The following is a 12755-nucleotide window of genomic DNA, read 5'->3' on the forward strand; positions in this document are numbered from 1 at the left end:
TAAATGTTTTAAAGACTTAATTGTCAAGGAAAGTCTCACTTCTTTTGAACAGTTGTCAGATATAGATTACCAAATACTTTTTTGGATATTTACAGATTAGATTTTTTACGATTTCAATTATATACATTTCCTAAGAGTACTGATAAAAAAAATTAAGATATAATTTTTAATTTGCATCTTTTTAATAATGGTTCAATATCTACATAATTGGAATGTTGTTGGGAATGAGAGGTTCCCTTAAATAAAATGTTTTAAAAAGTCTGGGAACAGGACTTGCATTTTTTAATTTCTGAAGAAACTTGGAATGTGGTTTTCAAACTGGTTAATACCTTATGCACTCCCTCATACAATTTAAAGTGGTGCAGTCAAATTATCTTGTTTTTATTCGGATGTATCTCCTCGCTGTGGTAGATGCGACAATGGAGATATTTCATTAATTCATGTTTTGGACATGCCAGTCTTGAGAAATAATGGAAAGAAGTACTTCAAAACATTTTTTTTTAAGTAACTTTAAGCCTAATCCTTAACTGCCTTGTTTGGTATTGTTGGAGAGTGGCATAATCTTAACAGCATCTGATCTGCATGTTTTCACTTATTGCAATGCAGGCAGCATGCTCAGTTGGAAGGACGTTGCTCTGCCTACTCATGCTCAATCGTTATGTTATGTTGTGTTTAAATTTACAAAAGATTAGATGCTCAATCTCAGATTTGAATTTAAATTTTCAAAACACTGTGGGGTTCCTTTTTGAATTATTTCCATACTCTGATTTGATATGAATTTAGGTGTTTTATTACTTTGACAAGAAATTCTGTTTTTCATTTTTGCCAAACTGCTACTTTCTTGGTAGAGTTTAGATTTGCTTTTTTGATATAGTTACACATCTTTTATCCGGAACCCTTGGGGGACAGCGTGTTCCGAATTTCGTATTTTTCTGGATTTCGGAAAGCCAGATTTAAGCCCACCCGAGTTGTGCTGCCGTATCCACCCCCACCCCCTTCCAGTCACACTGCCGGTCTCCCCACCAAACTTGCGCTGCTGGTCTCCCCCCTGACTCATGCTGCTAGTCTCCCGCCCACCTGACTCTCTCCCCACTTGCCGGATTTTGGAGCTTTCCGGATTTTAGATGTCCAGATAAAGGAATGTGTACCTGTATTAGTATAATATAATCTGTCGTTTGAGAATGGAGGGTATCTTGGGTGTAATGCTAGGATTTAAACTTAATGTATTTCTTTTTTACTTTTAGGATGTATCCTCACCTACTTGTATCTTTCAAAGTGGAATTTCAATTTTAATGTCAATAAAAATATTGGAGAAAAGTTAGTGATAAAAATCTGGAGATGGCAAGGAATTTATGAAGGAGATTGCCGCAGCTTTAGATGTGACTCCTTTACATTCAGAATTTGAAAGGCACACAATGAGAGTGGGAAGTACAAAGAATGGCATCAGGAATATAAAGGATACCACTGCAACCTTATTGCAGTCCAGTGCATGAATGATAAATCAACTTTTCTGTCTCAGATAACCAAAATTTCTTATTAATGCTATGACTAAGACTAGTTCGGCATAGTTCAAAATTTAAGACACTAATTTAGAGCCAAGGGTGGAAAGAGAAATCTTCGACAAGTTTATAACAGAATTAAGTGTGCTTAGATGATTCATTGATCATCTGATGGTTTCTATCAAAATTCTAATTGGTAGTATTGTTTTGAAAAGTTGACGATTAGTTTTGCTGGTAAGAAAATAAATCACTAGAGAATCTAGTTACTTATTTGCACATGTATTTCCATTCCTATATTGTATTTGAAGGTGCAAACAAAAGGGAAAATCAAGTGGAAACTGATAAAGGAAATTAAAGGAGTATTTGGAGTAATGGATTGATTGCAAAATTATTTGTTTCCTATTCTATTCAATTACCAATTACCAAGATAGGGCCCAGATTAATGTCACAAATTTAGTCAAATGTTAAAATAATGATGTTACTGAGAAAATGTTCTTTTTGCTTATTGTAATGTAAAAAGCTGGGACAAGTTAGGGAAGAAACCCAGCATTCTGCAACATTTTACCCTCTTATACAATGAAAATAAATACCCACCCAAGGGTTTTCAAGTGTTTCTTAGGATTTTCATTCCCCCCCCCCCACCCCATCGCTATTTTCCTTTTTTTAATTGCTGCTTCTGCTTTAAACTTGCTCTGACCACTTTTACCCATTTGGTTAATTGCCATTTCTTTCTGTAAGTGGATTCTTAGTCATTAAATATTTAACGTTCAACTCTAAGAAACTGAAAAACAGACCAAAGCAACTCATTTAAAATTGCTTAATCCTTAAAAAAAAATAACAAACTGGATTGTTTTATACATTGTCTTTATTATGTAATAATGCACTTGCCCATACACTGATTTCAGAATCAAATACAACCCTGATGAAACTTGCTATTTTTCTAAGTTTACTAGTTACTTTGAATGTATAAATGGTAACATATACAGGTTTCAATTACTCAAAAATATAATCTGCAAAAATGCAATACAACAGCGTAATTTTTATATGTTGCAATTCACATAGATTTTTGTTCCCCTCACAGCATAAACTACTAAAAAGGAAATTCCTGCACTTATTTACATAGAAGCACCGATCCACAGTGCGCAATTATTTATTCTGTTCAACTCCCACTTCTAAATGCACTAAAATCTAGGGTGATATCCCTATGTATTTCAGTGCTCACACATTTACCACAGTGATGCATATAAATGTTGGAAGATTTTTTTTAATTAATGGATTAACATGGAACAAGCTTGTTAAGTGATGGAAAAAGGTAGTTTATATTGTGAAGGAAAATCAACATTTCTTTAAAAGTCATTATTCTGGTGACATTTTAAAAATTGAAGACCACTCTAAGGGAAGCATTTAAACAGTGCATGGTTGGAATTTGAATAAAAGAGCATTCCTGGGAAGATGTATAGAAGGATCAAATATTTCCTTGGTACTTTTAGATTTGCATTGGTTCATCAAAAATGGTAGTAGCAAGTCAACATGCTTCAACTACATTGGGACTTAAAAAATGACTATTTTTTGCAAAATATGTGCACATAATCAAAACCTGAAGAAATTATTGCAATTAAATTATGTTTGTAAGAACATCAACTAGATTTCCATGTTGGATAAGCCAGGAAACCCATTTTCTTTCCAACCTATTCTGTTGGTTGCTCACTCCATTGGCACATCTGTATGTACTTGAGTACACAAGATTAATTAGCAGTTTCCAACTTTAGCAAACTTGTAATATAATGGTGTAGGATTTCATAATTTTGACAAGAACATTAATTTTATATTCAGATGAAATTATTAAACTCAAAATTACTATTTGCATATTGAAATTTAAGATTACTAATAACTCAACCACAAAATCTAAGTACTAGGGTCCAATACGTCAATGTAAGGGTAATGAAATAGGAGGTGCCAAGATTTTTGGCAACATACGAAAGAGGATCTGAACAAATTTAGTTGGCTAATAATGCCAACCCTTTAGACTGCCACTTAGTTACTGAAAGCGTTTTGCTACCATTGCTTTATTGCATGTGGAATGCAATTTTTCATTACCACACAGTGAATATCCCCAAAGTCGCTTATTTTAAATCTACCATTTATAAAACTAAATTACTTGCACAAACTATTATATAATACTGAACATAATTTGCAAGGTTCTGCTTTCAAAATTAATGAACTTTCTTTAATATTTCTCACTTTGCACACAAGCTAGGAAGCCTGCAGGAGACTAATTTTGAAGATATGGCATATTACAAACTTGTTAAAGTGACCTGCTAAATGTTTTAATATTTTATTTTATTCATAACAACACTGATTGCTTTGAATATGCATTTTCATATTACAAACCATATCAGCCTCCATAGACTGAACTAGGATTATTTTATGGTGCATTTCACACTTAAACAGACTTAAGCATTCAGGAAGTTAGTAACTCCTGAACATTTGGCAACATGAGATTACAAACAGCATAACAGAATAAAGACCTTCATAATGACAAACATATACTTAACATAAAGATGTTTACTGCCCAATTTTCTCTCTCTGCTGTACCTCTCCAACAACTCCATTCCTTCTAATAGATAATTCAGTGCAAAAAAAAAAGCAAGCTCAAGTCTTATTAACAAAAATGCTGATTATAATTTACAATATGAGACAGCTACAAGATTGTTTACAATTTGTTTTTAAAACATTTGAGAGCTGAAAGCAACATAAAAGCAGGTACATTTCAAAACTTCTCATTCTCAACATGAAAGCCATCTCTTTGAATTACTCAAATGCACTTGATAAAGAACATGTATTTTAAAAACATTATTCCTGCATATCCAAGATGTTGTATACACAATGAGTCCCTCGACTTTTCCAGGGCACAATACAAATCTGTACATGTGAAAATCAGGCTATTGTCCAAATCTTGAAATAACTGCCAAGAGCTCAGTGAGTAAATAATGTGGATCTTACTTTAAACTTTGGAGCTAGCAATCATGTTCCAAAAAAGAACTAAATTGGAAATGTTCTTTGCCTTTTGTATATGTAGATGAAAATTCTAGAAATTTTTTTGTCTTTCTGTCAAAAAAAATCACAAAATACATTGTTTTCTGACACCATCTTTTTGCCCTCCCAACTCCTACGCTGGGCAGAAAAGAGAAAAATATTTGGAATAGGAAATGAACAATATTCAATAATCATAATGCTCCTTTAATTGTCCCTTTACATAACCTGAAAATTGAAGTCGTATATTAAAATTTAGATGAAAAAACTGATATTAAAAGGCAATTAAAATAGCAACAATGGAAGTAGTTTTTCCTGATTTGTCAAAATGTTATTTGAAGTAAAATGATCACGTACATTTCAACAAATATATTGAATTACTATTCTAAGTTCAGAGAAAGGTTATGTATATCAAAGTTCATTCACTTTTGCAGGCTCTTATTTAGAAGTTGTAAAGAGTCATTAACTCCACATGAGTTGGCACAAATTTATAAAACGTTCATAATCCAATTTACATTATCAGGCATATCATAAGAAAGAATTTTTCATCTTGGATGCAAAACACCAAGTACAGTAGTGCAATATGGTGTGGGAGGGTGAATCTACTATTTCAATTTTGAGAAAATCCATTAAGCCCGAAACATAGCTAACTTGCCTGAGGTTGAAAAAATGCAACTGTTTATCCATAATTATTTCTACTTTGGGAAGTGTGGGGTAGGAGAAGAAAAAATTTCCAAAGATTATTCATTAGCCATCTATTAAAGCTATTGTTAGAATCGATGATTCTAACACTTTGGGCAATGTAAAGTATGATGTCCATTGTTCATCTGATAGCCATTACTTCATGGAATCAGAAGATTTAAAATGGACAGAAAAATACAATAAAATTTGAAATTCAAAACACCCCTGGAGCTGTACAAATCAATATCAATGCTGCAGAGGTACAGTACTCAATTCCACTTGATGTCTGTATTTTTTGATTCACCCTTCCTATAATCACAACTTTTTCTATTACATAGTATGATACAACACAATGCTACTACATAAATATCTGTATTTGCTTCACGTGCTTTTGGTAAATCAATTCTTACATACAACATTTCTGTAATTCCAGTGGCGAGCTGTCTTTTTAAAAATGTATTTGGTTTATAATGAACCCTGAAAAAAAAATCAAACTTGCAGTGAAAATTATTTGTAAACTGAGCTAGACAACATGTAATCTTACCATAAACCTTATTTGAAGTTGAAGGAAGGGGGCGTAAGAGAACAGAAATCACACTGAACACCATGAGCAAGCCAACAACTGAAGTGAATAGAAAATCAGGTTCACCTGTCACAAGCAGCTTCAGTGCAATCAATAGGATGTATAAATAAGGGAATCCACTTTTACCAGAGTATCCTTGGCTCAATACAGTTTGTAACATTAACCTTTGAAAGTTTTATGGATTCAGGGACTTTGGAGGAAATGCACACATTCAGAAGCTGATAGTAATCTGGCTGCAGTTGATCAAATGTGCGTGATACTTTCAACAGATGTTCCAAGCAGCATGAGTGCGATGGTATTTCATAATTTGCTCTGCAGGCATCAAAGCCGATTTATGCTAACCAGCCAGATCTTGCTGCAGATGGCAAAAATCAATTTCAGATGTATGCAGAATAGGCAATCTCTAATTAAACCATTCCCAAGATCAGTCAAACAGCATTTTTCTTCACCTAGTTTATATTAATACAATAATGCTCAATTTCCATGATCTTACCTTTAAAATTGAGAAAGGTTAGTGACAACTTTTTTTTTAAAAAAATGCTCGTTTCATGATTTGGAGTTGCCCAACACAAACACCACACAGATATGTATTATGCTTTCTTTTCACACATACTGTAAAATTAATACTCATTTTACACACAATAATATTCCCAGTAATTGCTGCCTGACAAAAACAAAATCATGAATTACGATGCACCCAGTCACAAAAAGATCAACTCTTCCCAAGGGAATCAAAGGAAAAGAGAAATAAAGAACTGTGAATTAGAAATTTTTAAATTTCAGTGTTGAGCATTGAAATACTTATCTGGTGGTAGTAGATTAATAAACCAACTCAACCTGACAGGATCTAAGAATATTTTTTAGGATAACATCTTGAATCCGACGATTCCTTTTAGGTTTCCATTTACTATTGTTAATATTCTTCTGGTTATAATCAAAAGTTGTTTCAATTATGTTCAGCAGAGAGAAAAGAAACCTCACTGAAAAGGTCAATAAATATAAACAGCATTTCAAGCCTGCTCATTCAAAACAGACTGGACTGTTTGCCATTCAGCATTTCTCCATTAAAAAGGTAGATTAGGAAGCAGTAAGATAATGTGGTTCAATGAAATTTTTAGCATGATGAATACACCCCAAGTCCTTGTGTTCATCTGCCTTCATCCAGATATTTGGCGCTTACTGAACTTTGTGCTGATAGGTCTTTGTTGTCTTCACATAAACTGCAACTGAGATAAAAAGTTCTTAAAAACTTTAGGTTCAATAAAAACATGAAAAATACTTGTATTCACATTTGTCAACAATTCAAATGCTCTTATTTGGGGCAAAACTTGGCTTGGGGGAAGAGTAGGGTACAAGTTCAGTTCAATAGATCATTGCGATTGCAGTTAATGATATGAAAGTCCGACTTCATACAAAAGTTACCACTTGAGGCGCAGCATAATTGTTTTGGGATTTTAAACCAACCCTTCATAATGTGGGTCATGGAGTCAGCCCAAGTCTATGTTGACTATTAAGTATCCATCAACACCAATTTTATTCACCCCACATCCAGATTTTACCATTCATCTACAGACTAGGGGACAATTAACCTGCTAATCAGCACATTTTTGGGATGGGGGGGGGAAACCGAGCTCCTGAAGTATGCTCTCCATCAGAGCATGCGGTTACGAACCAACCGACCCCCGTTAGTTCTAACAGAGGAACAGCAATGGAAGATTCACCAGACAGTGGTAAATTCAAAATAATATCTTTTATTAAACTATTAATCACATAACTTAATTCTAAGCTTAAACCCCACTATGCGCAAATGTAATTGTATAAATGGGGGTTGTGTATTAAAGACAAACTATTTCAGTTTAAACTCTAGTCTGAAAAGTTAGTTTTAAGGCTCAGTATTTTAAAGTCATGTTGGCACTTGGAGGTCTATTAAATTGTAGTTCAGAAGTGATTATGAAACATCAAATTCTTTTAAATTGTTGCTTAAAGCAGTAATGAAGTATTTGTTAACGAAGTATTAGACTATTCAAACTCACAAATCTTGTGAGTTGGTTTCCCAGGAAGAGATTTCTTCTTAAACTCTCACACTGGTTTTCTTCATTTCCCCATTGCTTCTTTAGCGTTTTGGAGTTTTTTTTTCCCCCCACGATGAGGTTTATATCTTAAAAGAGAAATCACAATATGGCCTCCCTTTCGAAATCCACTTATTTCTGTAGTCCCCTTTTGTTAGGAGTGATAGAGCAGCACCTATTCTGGTTACTTGCTTCACAAGGGTCTAACACCAGTGTTCTGGCTACTGTGATATAGTACAGACCAGCACCTCCCTCTCTAGAGATTAATGTTTTACTCCTGCATGTGCCACAGGGTCTTGACTTCTCAACTCCTGCAGTCTTCTGATTCAAAATGTCTGAATTTGACAATATTTCTCCAAATCATGTGACATTTAATAGCTGTTAGCAACAGTTTCTAGGAAATCATGTGATTTCATGCCTCTGGCTTGAAGACGTCATGACTCTGAAAGATGACATAATTTATGAATGTATTGTATGGGTGTCTGTGTAACCCTGTTCCAAACCCACATTACATAAGACATATTTCTAAGAAATATAGCTTAACCTTAATTAAGTATTAATAATTACAATGCAAACTCCAGATGGACAATACAGAAGATCAAGACTGAACCTGCTTTACTGGAGCAATGGGGCAGTTCTACTGGCCATGCCACAGTGCACCCTGCAGTGTTTGATGAGAAATAACTTGAGAAAAAAGGTTTCACATAAAATGATTGGTTCATGCGACATTACCTGAGCTCCATTAACTGGTGCAAAAGGATTAGTTGTCCTCATTACAGGCTGAGGATACATCATTGGTTGCTGTGCTACTACAGGTACAGTTCCCATTGGAGGTACCTGTCACAGATACAAAATGATTAGAATAAATCTGTACATAAAGCTAATTGCTTATATGCATCTATTGGCCAGGAGAATTAACTTTCCTAGAGGTAGATAATTTTATTTTGTTTTATCCAGTTTTAATGCAGTATCTCCAGTAATGTCTAATTCTGCTATATTGTGGAAATATATGCCCAAGAAATAATTTAAAAAATCAACAAGAGGTTATCAATCAGTTTTAAGGACTGCATTAGCCAACACCAGCATTGGAAGGAATCTAAAGATAATGGGTTAAGCATGCTTGCCAGGGAATTGCCTAACCTTCCTTCAGCATCCTCACACCCCTGACAACCACCTCACTGTCTCCTTAATTGAAATCTAGTGCTGTGGTATAACAAGCTGTTGTCCCAGGAATACCTAAAAGACAGGCATTCCTGGAACAATTTGGTCCCACTTACCCTGCAATAATCCAAAAGAACCACTTCACTGCATAATAGATTACAACATTCACAAGCGTCTGATGCAGAAATTAGTTTGTGGGAATAGACAATACGTTGTGGGGGGGGGATCTATGTTTGAAGTTAAGGAAAAATTTAATCCAATTAATTATTGACAGCACATAAATTCCTTTATTTTAGGTTGAAATAGTGGAAATATTAACTAAAAGTTGCTCACCATTCCATACACAGGCACTTGAGGTGTTGACACTGGGAAGGATATTGGGGGTGGCACCTGTATCCAAATATAAATATTTGTTAAATAATACTGCACAAGCCTCCTGGTAATCTATTATTCCAGTGGTTTACATGAAAAGAGAAAATTATGAACTCAATTTCATCTATGACTCAGCATGAGGCTCAGTAAAATAACTGAATACATACAAGACTACCATGTGATACCTCCTTTTAATTTATATGCAATAGATAGCAGTCCAGGATGCTCGTTTAAAAAGTTCAGAGTAGCAGAAAAACCCAGCACTTAAAATTTGTTTTTTCTCCTTGGAAACATGTCTTGTTAAATTTGTTTGTATTTCACAATGTTTCCCAGTAACAATCTCAGATGTCCTTGTAAGCAACTGTAATCATGGTGACTGGAATTTTAGAAACCAATTCCACATCAAAACCATCTCCCAATTCACCACTCATTTCCATTTCAGTCCTGAGAGCATATGGCATAATAATTTAAAAATAACTTGTAATGTAAATCTGACTCGTCTTTAAAGTGAAATGAAGTGGTAAGCAGAGGCTCACTTTTCTTTTTCCAATCAATTTTAAACACTTGGGAAAAGGATGCAAGTGAAAAGATATCCTTGTATTTCTTCACATCTTATTTCACATAGTTAGGATGAATACAATTGTAGAGTTTGATAACTTGGAAACAGGCCCTTCAGCCAAACTTGTTGATGTCTGTCAAGTTACTTACCTGAGCCAGTCCTTTTTGCCACTGTTTGGCCCATATCCTTCTAAACCCATCCTATCCTCAACTTCAACAGTTCATTGAGGAAGGTGACGAGTGAAAGTATCCATGCCTAGAACTGGGATTGACATTAATGTATAAAGGCACTATGCTCAAGAACTTCAGGATGGTTCTTGTAATACTGCATCTATGGACACCAGTAAGATTTTTACTGGATCGATAATGTTGTTTTCCCAGACATTCCATAACTCAAGTTGGTCACAAAGTAATATACAAAATGTACCCCTATGAAAAGGTGTCAGGAAGAAGAAAATAAAGTAGAAGAGTTAAACTGAAGATAAATAAATGAATCAAATGGTATCTTAACTTCAAAAGTATGCAGGACCAGCTATTAACACAAGAATGGTAAAAACCTATTTTGGTCCAGAAGGAAAAGAAGCATGGAACCCAGGGTAAATTAATTGTGTGGTTAGAGATTTGACTGTCCCATAGAAGTCCAAGGGTGGTGGATGAAAGGTGCTATTCTGGCTGGAGGTCCATGAGGGATCTGAGAGTTGAGGACTACAGTTCTTTGAAAGTTGTCATGAAAGTAGATAGAATGGTAAAGAAGGTGATTGGATAAACTTGAATTGTTTTCTCTGGAGCATAGGCTGAGGGGCAACTGGACAAAAGTTTATAGAATCATGAGTACCATCAATGAGGTAACGGTCAGAATCTCTTCCCCAGCATAAAAGAATTACACATTAGAGGACATGTATTTAAAGGTGAGGGGAGACTAAATTTAAGGGAGATGAGCAAGGCAATCTTTTTTTAATTTTTAAAAAGAGTGGTGGGTATCTGGATTAGGCTACCAGAAGTAGTGGTAGATGCAGATACAATATTGGTAGTAGTTATTTAAAAGGCTTCTAGATAGATTTGAATTCCAAGGGAATGGAGTGATATCTATTACATGCAAGCAGATTTTTTGTTTGCTTGGACATCTTGTTCGGCACAGACACCTGGGCCGTGGGACAGTTTCCTTCTTTTTCAGTATTTTTTTTTGGTTTCATCAAATAGATATTACATAGGTATATGACAATAAAATAAAATATTAACAAATCTTGTATAGCATTAAAAATGGTATTGAAACCTATGTAACATTGAAAAGTAAAAAAAAAACCTAGAATATTAATTATCGATCCCCTCCCTTCAGAGGCTACTGGCTTAACACAAACAGTCCACTACTGATAATAAAGGTAAACAATGGGGTAAAAAAAAACCCAGAAAAATCCAAAATTCGGAACACATTGTCCCCCAAGGGTTCTGGATAAAGGATGCGTACCTGTAATGCAAGATGAGTTTTTTTGGAAGGATGGACTTGTGTGCTGGTTTTGATTTACAGCAAATTAATGCTAACACTTCATTTAATTGACTTCATATTAATGAAGTTCTAAACATACCATCGGAGGGATATTCATTGGTGCTGCATTCCAGGAGGTTGATGCTGCAGTCTTTGGTTGCCAATTTGTTCCTCCTGTCAATTTCTTTTCACCACTCTGGGTCCACTGCTGATCCATTCTAGACAACAAGAAACAAAATTCAGCTTTATTGTGCAGGAGAAAAGCAAGAGTTGCTTTTCATCTAAATCAATTATTGTCATCTCTAATCAGCTTTGTTGAAATGTAATTCTACCACAGACCTTTCCTTGTCATTTGTTGTAGTTCACATTGTACATGCTGGTTAAAGCTTTGAAGGGAAATCTCATGTAAATGCACACAATCAAGGAAAGATCGAGGTATGCATGTGTTATAAAAGGAAATCTATTAGTGAGGCAGGCAAAGCATCTCTTAATTATTGGGATTAAACTGTTCAAGACAAACCTGTGGTTGGCTTTTCAGGTCAACATGGAACGAGGGGAGAAGGGCAAGTAGAGACTAATCTTTCCAACAATCATTCATACAAAGTGATAAGTTAATGCAAGCATACACCCAGTCTCCAATATGAAAGTTCTTTCATGTGATCCTCCAAAAGTTAGCTAATTTAAATTCCCATGCACACCTTGTTTGATAAGGTTACAGATTGACAACCACTGGAAGAACATATCAACTGTTGCTACTTTTGAAACTTTACAATTCAACCTGGTGAATTCTATTTAAAGTACAGGTATGTGATGCCAATACTCAACTGGTTTCCGATGCCAACTTATCAGATGGTAATTCAAGACTGTGAGGGACCTCAGCAAAGATGTGCCCATTGCAAGAGTTTCTTTTAAAATGCTACAATCAAGAGCATGCCAGCAATATATAAATGAATTATGACAAGCTGTACTTTTTTGCATGTTGCCTGTGAAGAACTATTGACACCTACTCACTGAAACAAGGCTCCAAACCTGTGCTGGTCAATCTTCTAAAATTAAATAGTATTTACCCATCCCTTTATTAGTTTGGATGGAGAATAAGAGGGAAGATGAAATTGAAATGAAATACTAAATGGCAATGGAAACTTGGAAACAAATAAACACAAATGACAGATTTAGAAAACCATCAACTTAATTTACAAACGTGTAAATCCAAGGAGACCAATTTTTCAAAATCAGGTGGAAACATGCCAAAGGGTGGCACTGAAACATTTCTATGGATGTCATTTACTTTTGATTATTGTCCACCACTCTCCCTA

At 34.8% G+C, this 12755-nt stretch overlaps 1 protein-coding gene across 7 annotated transcripts in view; it reads right to left on the reverse strand.

Annotated features, from left to right (window-relative positions):
* Positions 1-2346: 2346 nt before the first annotated feature.
* Positions 2347-12755, reverse strand: part of LOC138740411 (phosphatidylinositol-binding clathrin assembly protein-like) — a 98145-nt gene continuing 87736 nt past the window's right edge. For 5 of the 7 annotated variants that reach the window (XM_069893004.1, XM_069893003.1, XM_069893001.1 and 2 more), the window contains 4 exons: positions 11540-11657; positions 9360-9416; positions 8598-8702; positions 2347-7022 (listed from right to left, as the gene is read on the reverse strand). In XM_069893004.1, coding sequence (XP_069749105.1) covers positions 7008-7022; positions 8598-8702; positions 9360-9416; positions 11540-11657 — 295 coding nt within the window. In that variant the 3' untranslated portion in view covers positions 2347-7007. The remainder of the gene's footprint in view (positions 7023-8597; positions 8703-9359; positions 9417-11539; positions 11658-12755) is intronic. The other 2 variants (XM_069892999.1, XM_069893000.1) reach the window with 2 other exon arrangements.

The sequence above is a fragment of the Narcine bancroftii genome, chromosome 8 (genome assembly GCF_036971445.1).
Source record: "Narcine bancroftii isolate sNarBan1 chromosome 8, sNarBan1.hap1, whole genome shotgun sequence".
Taxonomy (NCBI): domain Eukaryota; kingdom Metazoa; phylum Chordata; class Chondrichthyes; order Torpediniformes; family Narcinidae; genus Narcine; species Narcine bancroftii.